This window comes from Chiloscyllium plagiosum, unplaced genomic scaffold, assembly GCF_037043375.1.
Source record: "Chiloscyllium plagiosum isolate Xiang-an unplaced genomic scaffold, Cpla_swu_hap1 HiC_scaffold_9, whole genome shotgun sequence".
NCBI lineage: Eukaryota > Metazoa > Chordata > Chondrichthyes > Orectolobiformes > Hemiscylliidae > Chiloscyllium > Chiloscyllium plagiosum.
In genome coordinates, this window is record NW_028270147.1 from 80540778 (window position 1) to 80558788 (window position 18011).

The window sequence follows — 18011 nt, forward strand, 5'->3', positions numbered from 1 at the left end:
CATCAATTTTTCAATGTATAACTTCAGTTACATCACTCTGCAAATGTTTGCTATAAATTTTGTGTTACGATCGAGCCCTCCACAATCACCTGATGAAGGAGCGTCGCTCCGAAAGCTAGTGTGCTTCCAATTAAACCTGTTGGACTATAACCTGGTGTTGTGTGATTTTTAACAATGTTAGGATAGTGCATCTTCTGCCTACCTCTTGTCAAACCCTGAAGACTTACAGTCTGCTCCATGTTCAATTAGTCTGAGGTTAGACTGAAAACTGACTAACACCAAGCCAGTCTGGCATAACTGGGAAGAGACAGCAGCTAGCTATCTGATTATCAGCAACTCTCCAAAGTGGGACTTCGCCCCGAGGCAAGTTTCAACTTGAAGCGATAAACATGGCTTCCAGCAATAAATTGCTGAGGGGTAGCAATCGCTATAATGGACAGGTTCTTCACTAACATTTTAACCAGGCTGTCAGGGATTGAGACATATTGTAAAATCCACCCCCAAGTGTATTGTAAGGATGGCCCTGTCAGAATAAAATACATCTGACAATAAACGCTTGCAGTTCACTAACTCTGCAAGCTAAAAGTCACACTAATAACACAAACTGCATGACAAGAAACATGAACTGACATTTGAATGGTTTGTTGTTAAACTTGTGAAGACATCATTTAAGAGCCCAAGTGGGAATCAAACAAAAAACATTGATGCCACGATTTTTATACATTACATAATTCTCAAATGATTAGATTCCTACAGTATGGAAACAGGCCATTTGGCCCAACAAGTCCACACCGACCTTCCGAAGAATAACCCACCCAGACACATTCTGCTACCCTGTATTTACCACTGATTAATACACTATGGGTAATTTAGCATGGCCAATTCACCTGACCTACACATCTTAGACTGTGGGACGAAACCAGAGCACTCGGGAGAAATCCATGCAGACACGGGGAGAATGTGCAAACTCCACACAGACAGTCACCCAAGGCTAGAATTGAACCCGGGTCCCTGGTGCTGTGAGGCAGCAGTGCTAACCACTGAGCCACTGTGCCATCCCCTAAACGTAAGTACACGATGAACAATCCAAATGATCAAAAATAAGCCCAAATAGAGCTAGGTTTTAAACCAAACTTCAGTTAATGCCAGAGACAGTCTGGAAGTTACAAGACATCAGTGTGAATGACAATTCATCAGTCTTAGTAACAGACCAATAGACAATTTTTTTGTCATGAAGAGAAAGTGAGGACTGCAGATGCTGGAGATCAGTCAAAACGTGTGGTGCTGGAAAAGCACAGCAAGTCAGGCAGCATCCGATGCTTTTTCAGTGCCACACAATTTTTTGTCATTAGTTGATATCCTGCTGGAACTCATGAGATAGATATGTCAACAGTACACAACACTTTTGTTTCCATTATACTGACTGTTGGAAGTGTGCCCAACAATGCCCAGGGGAACACAACAGGAATTCCTATTCTAACCTATCTTATTATGAGTGATGTAGGAAATTCAGGACAGGCATCAGTTCTGGGAATATTTCATGAATCAAATTCAGGCAATCGTGGCACTGTAAGTAGAAAAGCCATGAAGGCTGAAGGAGTCAGACAACTATGGCTGGATACGAGGTTGGATAAGTGACTCTGCATTAATCACTTAAGTGCCTCAAATGGACAGGTCACCTATTACACCATGGAGTAGGCGGGATGGAAGAAAGAGAGAGAGACAGCTAGATAGACAGAAGGGTAGAAGGTGGCGAGAAATGATTTGGAGATGCCGGTATTGGACTGGGGTGTACAAAGTTACAAATCACACAACACCAGATTATAATCCAACAGGTTTAATTGGAAGCACTAGCTTTCGGAGCGCTGCTCCTTCATCAGGTGGTTGTGGAGGGCACAATTGTAAAGCACAGAATTTATAGCAAAAGTTTACAGTGTGGTGTAACTGAAACAATACATTGAAAAATACCTTGATTGTTTGTTAAGTCTCTCATCTGTTAGAATGACCATGTTAGTTTCACTTCCTTCATGTGTAATTCACAAAACTTTTTTAAAAAAGTTACATTCTCAGATTAACTGTAACAATTAGTGTCAGCACAGAAGATGTTGAGATGTTGAATGTGTTAGCCCCCTGTGTTGCTGCCTGTGCCATAACGTTTAGACTAATTCTAATCTGAAAAGTGAGTTAACAGAGTCTTACATGGATTCATGCAGTATTTGAGCAAAGTACGGTGTAACTCTGCAAGTACTCTGCGAGAAAGACATTCATTGAATTTTGCACCCCTCCCACAAAATTCCAGAGCTCTGGAAATTTGCAGTCTTTGCAATGGAGGGATGCAAGGTCAGAGAATCTGCTTAAGTTGAAATGGGAAGAGGAGGCTAGGACAGAGTAGGAGAAGATTGGACCCTGTGCTATGGATATGAAGAAGCTTGCGACTCGAGGTGAAGACATGGACTATAGATCTGTTCTCTGGGGGCTAGTCAATCATTGAAATCTTTCGAGTTATTCAAAAATAATTGGATGAAGCACCATTAGCTCAGCAAGTGGACTTCTTGAATCTGAATATCAAGTCTTTCCATTTAAAATGGACATATAATTGCTGGATTTCATCTTTCCATTCCTCAGAATTCAGCTGTGGGTTACTATGGTTACCTATAGCTGTTACTCAGGCAGTGAGATTGAAATGACAGCTCCCCCTCTTATGGAATATGTCAGATGTAATTAAAATGTCCCACCTGGGGCACTGCTGTTGTCAGCACTCTCTTCACTCCCTTGGTCATCCTCTCCATCTGCAGGTTGCTCAGTGTGCAGGAGACTCAACTTATGGCACACCTCAAAGGCTTGGCCTATAGTTCGCACTATCCTCATTGCTTGGCTCTGGGACAGAGAGGAGTAAGAGGGAGATTATCACCTTGGCATAACTCAATGATATATAGCTGATATTATTAGATTGATTAGAGTGAGAATCCTTACATAATAAAAAGTACAGTGAAGCATCTTTCTCCTTGACAATATTAACCATTGGTTAGTTATGAGTAAGAGTGAATCCCTTCCATCCCTTAACAAAGACACAATACTCTGATGTTTGTAGCCCTCGCTAATTATAAAGTATTTGTTGATAAAAATCTCTTTCAGGTGTCTCCAAAAGACTGGCTTGTAAAGAAGGTATTGAAACACTGACAGCGCTTCCCCAGTAATTATAAGCAAACAGAAAAGAAATCCACGCACACAGGATATGCAGTGTAAAAAGGTACTGAGTTCCGAATGAGCCACCCCACACAGAATCCCTTCACTGGATCACTGCAAATCTTGTGGCTGATCATTCCATACAACAAGGAAGCTTTTTGGACACCGAACAGAAGAAAGATCCACCTTAACAACAGAATAATACTTCCACAACCATTTCAGCAGGCATGGATTGGTTGGATTGAAGAGTCTGTTTCTATGCTGTGTGACAGTGTCTGCCCTGACCAGAAGGTGTCTCATCTGACCTACCATGAGCTAATGCCACTGAAGAACACTCCAGTCAAATGTGCGTCAAACGGGGTTTACAAAGTGTACACAGTTTCACTGAATATTCGTCCTACATGTACGCTCCCTTCCTCCTCCTCCATGCCTTCCCTAAATATTTCCTGCTTTGCACTGGCGTGCAACCAAGCAGACACAGATTACTCTCTTGGGCAGGATATTTTGAATTCCAATCAGACTGCCATATTATAGCTACCATTCTCAAATCAGGTGCTGTACAACTAACGCCGCATGAAAAAAGAATCAAACCAACCATTGTGTTTTGGCTAACAAGCCACCCAAGTTGAAGGGGTATATCGCGGCCAGCAACATGCCAAGGGCCTGGGGAGAAAGAAGCTCCCACTGAAGGGGTAACGTTGACTGCATTCCCAGTTATTGCTCCTGCAGGCTGAGATGGACATTTTACTAATTTCAGTCCCAGTTACTGCACTTCACTGCAAAATGTTCAGCTTTCCCCTATCCATACAGTAGAAGAATGATGTTTGAAGTCATTCACAATTTTTTTCTTTAATGGTACAGCAACCTTTTATTGCAAACAAAAAAACCGCAATCACAAGCTCAAGCATAACCTGCTGACAATAAAGGTTACAATGCTTCAGTGAGCGATTACAAATCTGAACACAGCCCTAGCTTTGGTCACACTCAAACTGACAGGTGAATTCATCTGTTTCCTTATTTCCAGTTGAGCTTTTCTCCCGGTCTTTTCTTTTCATAACTGATGAGGGAAGTAACAGAGCCAGTATTTAACTGTACAACTCAGCCCCCCCGCAAAACTTCAAACAGTAGCACTCAAATTAGTTAGCTAATTCAGTCAAGCTCTGTAAGAGCCCACATTAACACATACTTAAAGTAATAAAATGCACTCAAAATTCATCCGTCAGATTTGGGAAACAGCAGGTCAAGATTGAAAAATCACACAAGTAGCTCTCATGTTCCTGCTGCTCCAAAAATTAAAAACATAAATTTCAGTTTCTGGTTTCCATATGTCACCACAGCGATAACAAATGAGCTGATGTGCGTGTTTAAACATCAGGTCGTCCTTTGGCAGAGAGTGAAAGCAAATGCTAATGTGGAGCCCACTGTTGATGGCACATTAAACCAGTACCTTATTCAGGGGCTTATTCTTGACACTCTATTTTAGCTCGAGACATTTTCAATACGGCGGACAGTAACATTGGAGTGAAAGTCCTTATTAATGTGAATATATTTAATCTTAATATTTTAAAACAAATCTCTTTCAAGTTTACAGGAACATTCATGCAGAGTATAAGTTGAAAAATAAAATTTTACAGTGCTTTGCTTCCCATTTTATTATATCCCTCTGTGATGCCAACTAGTGGAACGCGAATATACAATTAATTAATTAAATTATTAAATATCAATTAATTGAAAAATCTGTTTTTCAAACAGTTACTCTCAGTAATAGTGACTGCAAAATTATTATTGATTGTTATAAAAACTCATCCAACTCATTGATGTCCTGTAAAGGAAGAGAATTTGTCGTCCTTACTTGGTCTGGCCTACATGTGGCTCCAGACCCAGAGCAATGTGGTTGACTCTTAGAATCGCTACAATGGGAGCAAGCCACTCAGTTCAAGGGCAAATAGGGATGGGCAGAAAGCATTGGTCTTGCCATTGATGCCCATATCCCGTGGGGGAGAAAAACATAAATTGTAAAATATACACAATACATTAAATATACACATGCGCACCAAATGCAAATACACTCAGATATACAGGGCATATTTATTAAACGCAGCAAACCATAGTTGTTCAACAAATGGAACTTTTTGCCTCTAATTGACCATATGAAGTAATTAATTTTATTTTGAGAAATAGACCTAGAATTGAATGATGCAATTAGAAAAAAATGCTTATACACAAAAACAGCTCAGTGCTTCTGATTCTTTAGTAATGAACTGAAAATTTTAATGTATACAAAATTATGCTTTGATAATGGTGAATCAACATATTGTACCACATTGCAAAAGCTAACAATGAAGTTTCTTTTAAGTTGAGTTATCAGAATTAATTCATCGCACTTAGATGAAATTGGGAATGGCAAGAAAATCTAACCTATAAAATTAATTCACTTTTAAAATGCTCTTGACACAATGAGAAATATACTCAATGAGACACTGAAAACAGAAATGTTATGACGAGTGTGGCATTCAGAATAGGAACACTTAATTCTATTAACTGAAAGGATTTCAATGATGAAAATTATGAAACATCCATCAAAAGTATCATTATATAGAGTCATCTGTTATTGTCAAACTTCTCCATGTAACAATTTCAATCTCTATTTAAAATATGTCTTTAACAAAGAATAATATCCTATGGCACCATGCAGGAGAGCAATTAGAGAAAGTGGAAGCTGAGTCAAAAAGGAAATCTTGGGGAGAGGGAACTAAATGCTTGGTCACACAGTGGTTTTAAGGAGGATTTTAAGAGGAGGAGAGATAGGTTTAGGGAAGGAATTACTAGTTTCTTTAGAAACCTATTTAAACACCATCCAAGTTACTAAATGTGTTGCATTGTGCTATTTTTCTGGTCCTCCCTCATGCAACCTCTGACTTGGTGGGTGCATAATCCTATATAACTTTGTCTGCTGGTAGCCCTCAAGAAACTCACAGCCAAGTGCCCAGATATTTCATGTGCCAGTCCAGGTGGCAAAACTTGGTAGAATACTGGATCACTGAAGGCACCTTAATCAACTCCAATTCTCTCCTAATATAACATCCAGAAAGACATGCTTTTGGACAGAGGTCACTGATTGGCAATTGGATAGTGAAAGCCTTCTTGTTCTTCCCACCCAGGGATTCTGAGGCCAACTGCAGCACAGACTTGGAATGGAATGACAGAACTTGCTGGTTTTATGTTTCGATTCCCATATTAACTGACAACTTAAGGACCTCAATTGCAGGTCAGTTGAGAAAATCACACTGATCTTCTCACCTAGGCACTCAGCTGCAGAGGTACCAAGTACGTAGAACACAAAACGTTACAGCATAGTACAGGCCCTTCGGCCCTCGATGTTGCACAGACCTTGCGAAGTATGACAATACTATGGCTTTAAGAGGTGTATTTTGTTCTGTTGCTTTAAAAATGAAGAAAGGTTGAGACAGAGATCTGCTCAAAGCCAATAAACTGCTTGGAAGACCTTGTGAGTTTTTAAAATAAAGTTGAAACAAAAGATGCAGCTTGAATGGGTGGGGTCAAGATCCCACAAAAACCAGGATTTTTGGTTTTAGCTTTCAGCAGTTGCTTGAAGTTGGGATATGGAAGCTCTTATTCCTCCCTCTCTGTTACAGCTAAAAGCTGGGCTGCTCTTCCTGCTGCTAGAATTGCATGTGAAACAGTTCTATTTTACTGAATTTAACTCTGCCTCTGTGTTTATGGGATATTATTACAGAGGAAAAGTGAATTAATGGAAGATTTATTATATATTATTTTGTTAAGCATTTCAATAGAGGTACACCTAAGCCAATTCTTTTATTTTATCTGTAACTTAATGATAGTGTAAAAATTAAAGTGTGTTTTGCTTAATGTTGAATTGTTTGACTAATCGAATTGCATCTGGTACGCAATGCCTTACACTTACTTTTAAAACAACAAGAGGTTAGTGTCTAGCTATCTTCTCTGTATATGTGGACAGGGTTTGATCTGGTCCATAACAAAGAAAGGGGTGAGTTTCACTCCAGGATAAACTTGCCCAATTATTTGTCCCTCATGCCATCTCCAGGGAGGGGCAACTTCACCTGCTGTCTTCAGTACCTGTCCCAAAGTCTTGTCTACATGCAAATTAGGAGCAGAAGTAGGCCATTTGATCCCTTGAGCTGAAAATGTGTTGCTGGAAAAGCGCAGCAGGTCAGGCAGCATCCAAGGAGCAGGAGAATCGACGTTTCGGGCATGAGCCCTTCTTCAGGATGCTGCCTGATCTGCTGCGCTTTTCCAGGAGTCAATTGAGTGAACATTCTTCAAACTCCTTCTAATGCAATTATGTCCACCCATAAAAAGAAAACCACAACTGTACATTGTACACTATATATGGTGTACAAAAATATTCCATTCTACTTGCTTGCTGTTTTTACATACCAGCCTTGTGATTCATGTACCAGTACACCCAAATTCATCTGTGCCACTGTGTTCTACAATCTCTATTGAAACAGTATGATGCTTTTGTATTCTTCCTGCCGAAGACAAATTCACCTTTTCTAACATTATAGTTATCTGCTCACTCACTGAACCAATCCCTAATTACTTATGATGTCCTCTTTACACTTTTCTTCCCTACCTGTGACATCAGCAAATACAGCGACCACACATGCAGTCCTGTCATTCATGTTACTAATATAGATTGAGGACCGAGTATTGATCCCTATGCTTTCTATATATTACAACTTGCCAACCTGAAAATGACCCATTACTCTTTCTCTGTTTCCTGCCAGCAAACCAATCCACTCCCTATGTTAATATGCTCCCCTGTACACTATGATCTCTTATTTTTTATAATAACCTTTGAAGTGGTAACTTGTCCAATGATAATTGGGAATCTAAGAATGCTACATCCACCAGTTCGCCTTTATCCATTTTGCTTGTTAATGCATTAAATAATTCTTAACAATAAGTCAAACATTTGCATTACCAGTTCCGTTCCTCTTCTTTGCAACTGCCTGAGGCTAAGTCAGTCAGTTCTTAACTTCTCTGTCACAATGCAACATTATGATGAGGTTTTTAACCACATATCCATGCCCATCACTAACACCACTAATTTCCACTTCCATGACATCATCTGATATCAGCTGTCCCACAGCTCATCTGCTGCTGAAACCCTTACCTATGCCTTTGTTAACTCCAGATGTGAGTTTTCAGCCTCCCACATCTTATCTTCCCTAAACATGAAGTCATCAAAATCTCTCCCAACTATTTTTTAATTTGCATTGTTAGAACTCATCACTGCACTTTAATGATTCATAGTTAAACAATGCCTTGAATATAACATTCTCATCCTTTGCAAATCCATCAATACCTTCATCTCTCCTCATCTCTGACATTTCCTCACCATGCAACCCTCCAATATATCATTGTTCCTCAAATTTCAGACTCTATGTTCTCCCCAATTTTATTCACTCTATCCTTAGCATCACCCAGAGATAGCGTCATCCCATCATTGCAACATCTTTGCTTCTAGACCATGCTTGCCTGAACTCTGCTCAGTAGCTGTCAGGGTCAGTGCTGAGGGAGTGCCGCACTGTTGGAGGGTCAGTGCTGAGGGAGTGCCTCACTGTCGGAGGGTCAGTGCTGAGGGAGTGCCTCACTGTCGGAGGGTCAGTGCTGAGGGAGTGCCGGACTGTCGGAGGGTCAGTGCTGAGGGAGTGCCGGACTGTCGGAGGGTCAGTGCTGAGGGAGTGCCGGACTGTCGGAGGGTCAGTGCTGAGGGAGTGCCGGACTGTCGGAGGGTCAGTGCTGAGGGAGTGCCGGACTGTCGGAGGGTCAGTGCTGAGGGAGTGCCGCACTGTCGGAGGGTCAGTGCTGAGGGAGTGCCGCACTGTCGGAAGGTCAGTGCTGAGGGACCGCCGCATTGTCGGAGTGTCAGTGCTAAGGGAGTGCTGCACTATCGGAGGGTCAGTGCTGAGGGGGTGTCGCACTGTCGGACGGTCAGTGCTGAGGGACCGCCGCATTGTCGGAGTGTCAGTGCTAAGGGAGTGCTGCACTATCGGAGGGTCAGTGCTGAGGGCTGCTGGACTGTTAAATGAATAGTACTGTAAGTGTGGGGTGCCGTTGAGTGAACATTGGGTTTTGTCCAGTGTAGGTGGGTAAGATCATCAACAATTGAACTTCATCTACCATCCTGTATACTGCCAAAAAGATGCATCCACACGATCAAGGCAAATATGGAAGGTTTAACTTCTATCGCTGTCTGCTCAATGCTGGTTCACCTTTCTGAACTGACTTGGCATTTGCCAGTGTATGTTTGCTGGATTGTGTGATTCCATGTCCCTATGGCAATGCGGCACTCTCTCAGCCCAACTCTCTGACAGTCTGGTACAGTGCCAGCCCTGACCACCGACAGTGTGGCTCCCCTTCAGCACTGACGCTGTGACAGTGCAGCAATCCCTCAGCACTGACCTTCCGACAGTGCAGCACCCTCTCAGCACTGACCCTCTGACAGTGAGGCACTCGGTCAGTACAGATCCTCCGATAGTATGGCACTCCCTTAGCACAGACCCTCCGAGAGTTCAGCAAACCCTTGGCACTGACCCTCCGACAGTGTGGCACCCTCCAGCACGGACTCTCTGACAGTGTGACTCCCCCTCAGCACTGATTCTCTGACAGAGAGGCAAACCCTCAGCACTGACCATCCGACAGTGCAGCACTCCCTTGGCACTGACCCTCCGACAGTGTAGCACCTCCTCAGCACTGACCCTCCGACAGTGCGGCACCCCCTCAGCACTGACCCTCCGACAGTGCGGCACCCCCTCAGCACTGACCCTCCGACAGTGCGGCACCCCCTCAGCACTGACCCTCCGACAGTGCGGCACCCCCTCAGCACTGACCCTCCGACAGTGCGGCACCCCCTCAGCACTGACCCTCCGACAGTGCGGCCCCCCCCGCAGCACTGACCCTCCGACAGTGCGACACCCCCGCAGCACTGACCCTCCGACAGTGCGACACTCCCTCAGCACTGACCCCCAGACAGTCCGGCACTCCCTCAGCACTGACCCTCCGACAATGCAGCACCCCACAGCACTGATGTTTCAACAGTGCGGCACTCCCTCAACACTGACCTTCCGACTGTGCGGCATTCCCTCAGCACTGACCCTCCAACAGAGCGGCATCACCCTCAGCACTGACACCCCCGACAGTGCGGCACTCCCTCAGCACTGACCCTCTGACAGGGTGGCACTCCCTCAGCACTGACCCTCCGACAATACGGCATCCCCTCAGCACTGACCCTCCAACAGTACGGCACCCCCTCAACACTGACCCTCCAACAGTACGGCACCCCCTCAGCACTGACCCTCCAACAGTGGACACCCCCTGCAGCACTGACCCTCCGACAGTGCGACACCCCCTCAGCATTGACCCTCCGACAGTGAGGCACTCCCTCAGCACTGTCCCTCCGACAGTGCCGCAATCCCTCAGCACTGACCCCCAGACAGTGCGGCACTCCCTCAACACTGACCCTCCGACCGTGCGGCACTCCCTCTGCACTGACCCTCCGACAGAGCGGCACTCCCTCAGCGCTGACCCTCCAACAGTGCGACACCCCCTCAGCACTGACTCTCCGACAGAGCGGCACTCCCTCAGCACTGACCCTCCAACAGTGCAGCATCACCCTCAGCACTGACCCTCCAACAGTGAGGCACTCACTCAGCACTGGCTCTCCCTCAGTGCGGCAATCCCTCAGCGCTGACCCTCCGACAGTGAGGCACTCTGTCAGCACTGACCCTCCGATAGTATGTCACTCCCTCAGCACTGACCCTCTGACAGTGCAACATTCCCTGCAGTACTGACCCTCTGACAGTGCGGCACTCTGTCAGCACTGACCCTCAGTCAGTACAGCACTCCCTCAGCACTGACCCTCTGACAGTGCAGCACTCCCTCAGCAGTGACCCTCAGCCAGTGTGGCACTCCCTCAGCACTGACCCTCCGACAGTGAGGCACCCAGTCAGCACTGACCCTCCGACAGTGAGGCACCCAGTCAGCACTGACCCTCCGACAGTGCGAAACCCCATCAGCATTTATCCTCCAACAATGCAGTAGCCTCTCAGCACTGACCCTGTGACAATGCGGCACTCCCTCAGCATTGACCCTCCGACAGTATGACACCCCCTCAGCAGCGACCCTCCGATAGTGTAGCACTCCCTCAACACTGACCCTCCGATAGTGTGGCACACCTTCAGCATTGACCCTCTGACAGTGTGGCACACCCTCAGCACTGACCCTGTGACAGTGCTGCACTCCCTCAGTACTGACCCTCCGACAGTGCGGCACTCCCTCAGCACTGACCCTCCGACAGTGCGGCACTCCCTCAGCACTGACCCTCCGACAGTGCGGCACTCCCTCAGCACTGAGCCTCCGACAGTGTGGCACCCCCTCAGCACTGAGCCTCCGACAGTGTGGCACCCCCTCAGCACTGAGCCTCCAACAGTGTGGCACTTCCTTCGTACTGCCCATTTCCTGGAGCAGACCAATCAGAACAGCCAGGTTTTAGGTGCCATATTCTTTCAGTAATGCACTGGAGTGTCCGCAGATCTCCAGAAAGTGGTGTACACTAACACTCATCTGAATCAATACGCGAAGGAGACCTAGCTGAAACATAAAGAACTCTAATAGCAAACGACTGAACCAACAGACCCAGAGCTTATGGTGTTTGTTTCCCCAGTATATATCCTGCTGTATCCCGGTTCCCTCTTTCTTTCTGCTGACAAACGTAGCTAAAGTTTTCCTTTTATGCCATTGTAATATTGCTCTGATGAAATGTCAGCAACCTGACAGGTAAGCACAGTTTTTCAGACAAGCTGAGTGTTTCAGCAGTTTCTGTTTGTCTTTGAAATGCCCAGCAACTGCACTATTTTTCCTTTATATTGTCCATCCCACCAGGAATCACCCCTTCCTTTCAAAATCCAACAGCTTGAAGCAAACATTATGTAGCCCTTCGATAACAGTTGCTTCCCAAACTTTTTCCCACCGTCATCCTTTTTGAGGCCATGAAAACGCCTGCGATCCCTCGGTGAGGATTATAGGAGTGGATGGGGTGGAGGATGGAGGCCTCTAAGGTGGGGAGCATACCTGCTGTAACTCTGTCACAGCTTCACAGTAGCCAATGATACTTCAGAGCTCAAGAGTCCAAAATTTCAGCTTGCCACCCACATTGAGAAGCGTTGACATATATCACGGCCTGAGGCTCCGTTTGAATCAGGAATTTTATCTTCGAGGTATTGACTGTATTGGCTGCTGGGTCATCAGGATGAAAGCCAATAATTGAATTAGTTACTTCAGCGAGCTGCTGGATCCATTCTTTTCTTCTTAATGAATGCCAAAGAAATGTTTGCTCCATGATTTACCAGTCCATTAGGAAGACTGTTCAATTTAATAACTGTAAGTATGCAATACAATTTATTTATGTTACTCATAGTTTGAGAGGAATGCCACTAGATTAGGTGAGGTCCAATAATTACCACTGTAATGCATGCTTTAAATGCTGAATTGGAAAGATAACACCACATCGAAAACCAGAAAACTTGTACAGTTTAAAATAAATAACACACAATTCGACTCTGCACATTCACTGACAGCCATTGCATGTACTTTATGGAGAAGGGAAATGATTTTCCATTGAACTGCAGCCAAATCTGAACCATTTTAATTTAGTCCCTCCCCATGAGCTGTGCTGCATGTCGTTGACTCCTGTTATCGACCACTGTCTGAATAAAGCTATCTATATGAGCGTGAATGATTATGTGTATCAATTTAGTCTCACTAAGAACCTAATGAATGGATAAAGTTTGTCTTCACAATGGGGTCTGTGCCTCATCTTGAATACAATCTTCTGCAGTTCCATTCCCAATGGGAATTCTTGCAGATTGAAACACAAGCTAATAGCAAGGTCTCTGATTGCTGACCAGCACACACCCCGGGGCATTGTTTTTAGCGAGGCAAGTCAGACCTCTGAGATGGCCCGGAGACCCCAACCATTGAAGGTTGATTTTCCAGGCATAAACTACAGGCAACGATTAAAGGATCTGGTAAAAGACCTGTCTGTCTTTCCTTCCATCCTTGGTTTCAAAGATCCGGCCATGGACATTCCAATGCATCGCTCCATGCCAAGGGACAAAAACACTGCAGCAGTTTGCCATTGCCTTCAGGAAGTTCAGGAAGATCTCCTGCGTTTACCACACGCCATGAGGTACATTGTAAGGATTCATGGGCTGAAAATTAAGCTGCCTGACCAGGTTATAGACGGATCTAACATCGCCAACATGTCCTGGCATGGGACCTGAGCAAGGAGTTTCTGGCCTGGAAGTAGGGACAATACCCATCGCATTAGACCTCTTAGTCAACATGCACATTAAAATAAATCCTCCATTTCTTTAAACCCTTCTGTTTGTTGGGTTATGGAAGATGGGAAGACAAGACAAACATCATCAATTGGGCAATGCAGAGAGCCTTTTCACATTCTGGTTGGCTGTGTCAATATGATATGCTGTGAGGATAGATGTCTAAAGGTGCTCAATGGAAGGATACTTGCAGAAACCTTCAGGAATACCTTCAACCACAGTTGGAAACCCCGTACTTTCAGAGCACAAGGCACTGGCAAAGCATGCAGCATTCCTGAAGGAAATGAATAACATTAGAATTGACCTGTGAAAAATGCAAGTCATGCAAGATCTGTGAGGGGCCATGAACTGGTATCTTCAGACTACAGTCGCTGGGGGTGTGGGGCAATTTCCATGTTATATTGTCCAACTATCACATTACGGCTCAGTGGAGGTCAGTCAGATTGGAACACTGGACTTTTCCAGGAGACAGCATTTTCTAACAGCATGTTGGAGCAGCAGCTATATTCTGCTAAAATTACAACTCCAAAAAAGTACTTTTATAAAATTCTCATCTATGCAGTTTTAAAACCTGCCAACACACAGTGATCATTCAGCCCAATTTATCTGTGCTGGCTCTTTGGTAGAATTAGTCCCATTCTCCTTTTCCCACAGAACTGCAAAGGTCCCCTTCTTGTATTTATTCAGTTCTCATTTGGAAATGACTGTAGGATCGGTGCCCATTACCCTTCATTCCAGCATTGCCAGTCAAAGTTAATCGATTGCTGTTTATTTTGAGATGACCTCCTCAAGTTGATCTTGTGCCTTTCACTTCAGTATACTCTGGAATGATCCAGGGATTTGCTCGGAGTGTTAACACGGAGGGTGCACACTAAACTGCTTCACATTAACATGAAAACAATGCACTTTCTCCGAACTTTATGCCAAGTACCACAATGCATTTGAACAGCACCACATACAGGGTGGACAGCTTGGTTAAACACTTTATGGGGATGGAACAGGAGCTTATAAAGTAAAAGATTTTCTGCTCATCACAAGTGTCCTTTGGCTTCTTTTCCCATTTTAGATGTTTCACCTACAATGTTTGATGGATCTTCAAAGACTGAGAAAAGATTTAGATATTCTTTTTGAAGTTGTGTAAAATGTCTGAACAAATCAACTTCGATGACAGTGTAGATCCTCAAAGCAAGTAGCATTTTCCTCAAACTTTAAAACACTATTTACAAAATTAGACACAATTTTATCTGTTTGAACAGGGTTTGTACAATGTATTTATAATTTTGAACAGGACAGAATCTATGGCTCATCTAGTTCATTTGTTCGTGATATGCCTTGGTACATTTCAAATATATCAGACTCCTATTTATTTGTAAGGATTAATAATTCCTTCCCTCTTGAAATCGATTGGTTTTTAAATCTTTCACAGGATATGGATATAGCTGGCTAGGTCAGCATTTATTGTCCATCATCAATTATCTGTAAGAAATTGATGGCAGGCTGTCTTCTTTAACTACTGCATTCACATAGTGTGGGTCTATCCAATGTGCCAATGAGAAGGGAATTCCAGGATTTTGACTCAGCCATAACTCCAATAGGGATACTAACAAGCTGTCTTACAGTAAGCTGGAAAAAAAGGCTCCTCTACAATTTCCTATTTTGTTGACATGAATTTGGCGATAAGATCCCCTTGACCTGCAATCCTGAATGACAGGAAAGCTCACTTGAAGCTAACATGTCTGAACCTTTCTTGGTTCCTGTCTCCTCTGGGACAGCTAAAGGGCACTGACAAGGTCGACACAAAAAGGACATTTCCTCTTCCTGGGCAACTAGAATCAGAAGTTATAGTTTTAGCGTCAATAAAGTGTGGAGCTGGAAAAAGCACAACAAGTCAAACAGCATCAGAGGAGCAGGAGAGTCGAAATTTCAGGCAGGACCCTTCGTCAGGACTGGGGAGGTCGAAGGAGGCTGAGAAATAAATGTGGTTGTGATGTGGCTGGGGCAAAGGTAGGTGGGATGACGATAGGTGGATGCAGTTGGAGGTAGTTGTGACAGGTCAGTGGAAGGGTGGAACGGACAGGTGGGAAGGAAGATGGACAGGTCAAGAGGGTGTTGCCAAGTCGGAGGGTTGGATCTGGGATTGGGTGGGGGATGGGGAGATTTGGAAGCTGGTGAATTCTGTTGAGACCGTGTGGTTGTAGGCTCCTGAGGTGGAAGATGAAGTGTTTCTCCTCCAGTTTGCAGGTGGCCTTGTTTAGGCAGTGGAGGAGGCCCAGGATGGACATGTCATGGGGGGGGGGACTGGGACTGGGAGGGGGAGTTGAAATGTTGAAATGGATGGCGACTGGCAGGTGGGGTTGGTTGGTGCATACGGACCAGAGTTTGCGCTTAGTCTCTCAGACGTAGAGAAGACAATGTCAGGAGCAACAGATGTAACCAATCAGGTTGGAGGAAATGCAGGTGAATTGCTGCTGGATTTGGAATGATTCTCTGTGGTCTCGGACAGAGGTAAAGGGGCAGGTTTTATGCCTCATGTGGCGGCAGGTGAAGGTGCCGGGTGTGGAGAGGGATTTGGCTGGGAGTATAAACCTAACGAGAGAGGGAACGGTCCTTATGGAAAGCAGATAGAGATGGAGAAGGAAATATCTTTTTTGGTGGTGGGGTCAGGTGGTGAAAATGGCGGAGGATGATGTGTTGGATTTGGAGATTAGTGGGTTGGAATGTGAGAACTGGGAGACTATATCCTTATTGTGGTTGGGGGGAGATTTGTTTGAGGGCAGAGGTGTGGAGATGGAGACATGGTTGAGGTCACTGTTGATCACAGGAGAGGGGAAATTACAGTGCTTGAAGTAAGAGGACATCTGAGATATCCTGGAGTAGTATCGCTCATCCTGAGGGCAGATATGGCAGAGGTGGAGGAATTTGGAGATTGGGATCACATTTTCGCAGGAGTCTGGGTGGCAGTAGGTGCAGTCGAGGTAACTGTGGGAGTCGGTGAATTTGAAATAGATGTTGGTGCTGAGGTGCTTACCCGAGTTGGAGAGGGAGATGTCCAAAAGGGGAGGGAGGTATCCAAGATGGTTCAGGTGACGTAAGGTCAGGGTGGAAGCCATTAGTGAAGTTGATGAACTGGTCAACCTCCTCACGAGTGCATGAGGCAGCATCGATACAGTCATCAATATAGTGGAGGAAAAGGTGAGGGATGGTGCCAGGGTAACTGCAGAAGATGGACTGTTCCACAAAGAGGCAGGCACAGCTGGGGCCCACATGGGTACCCATAGCCACCCTTCTGCTTTGTAGGAAGTGGGAGGATTAGGAATAGAAAAAGCAGATTTAAACCAGAGATGAGGAGAAATTCATTCTTCCAAAGGATAAAGAAGCTGAAATTCACTACCCCAGAGTGCAGTCGATGCTGAGACATTGAGTAAGTTTAAGGGGAAATAGGTTTTTAATTAGTAATGGATTGAAGGGTTACGGAGGGCAGGCAAGAAAGTGGAGTTGAGGCCAAGATGAGATCAGCCATGATCATATCAAAGGGTGGAGCAGACTCGAGGGGCTCAACTGCCTACTCCTGCTCCTCATTCTTATGCCTTTATATCCACACCATCCAAATGCAGACTTCTGTCACTCCTTCACGATCACAGGATTCAAATCCTGGAACTCCCTCCTTAACTATGGCAATACTTACCACATGGACTGGAGCAGTTATAGAAGATAGCTCACCACCAACTTTTCACAAGGGTTTTCACAATGGCACTCCAGATGAGCACTACATGCTGACCCTAGTGTGCGATGCTCACATCCCAATAAAGAATAAGAAAAGAAAGGTCCAATCTTATAAAGGTCAAATCCCACTTTAAAATTATCTCTCTGTATTTATACATTATATTCCATGCTATTCACACCAACACACTCTCTGCTTCTTTTAAAGACTGGAAACATTTTGCTGATGGATTCATCACTAAAATCCCAATGTCATTTTTCAGCTTGCTACCTCAGGTACATTTCCATTTGGCACATAATCCACATCAATCAACAAAAATAATTGAGAAGTGAGAAAAATAATTCAACCTTATAGAGAAGGTTGGGAGGGGGGGGGGGGGGGTGGTGGCTGGGAGTCAGGGAGAGAATGTCAACCTTAACATTAAGCTATTGGACTACTGCAGCCCAGGGGGAGGAAATATTCCAACATTAATAATTTGCAAGAACTATGAAATTCATTTGTCTTTCAAAATCAGATGGTAGGATACCATATGTGGATGTAAAATGTGGTTGTGTTGTGACAGAAAGGTCAGTAAAAACATTGGGAGACTGAGGAATGTTTCAAGCAACTGAAAAACCTTGTTTTACAAGGGGTTCTACTCAGTCATGGGCAGCAGCATTGCTGCTGGTGGCTCAAGGTGAACAATCATTGCGTGT

At 44.6% G+C, this 18011-nt stretch overlaps 1 protein-coding gene across 3 annotated transcripts in view; it reads right to left on the reverse strand.

Annotated features, from left to right (window-relative positions):
- Positions 1–18011, reverse strand: part of nos1apa (nitric oxide synthase 1 (neuronal) adaptor protein a) — a 386732-nt gene that overhangs the window by 102492 nt on the left and 266229 nt on the right. For all 3 annotated transcript variants that reach the window (XM_043699831.2, XM_043699832.2, XM_087990864.1), the window contains one exon: positions 2736–2877. In XM_043699831.2, coding sequence (XP_043555766.2) covers positions 2736–2877 — 142 coding nt within the window. The remainder of the gene's footprint in view (positions 1–2735; positions 2878–18011) is intronic.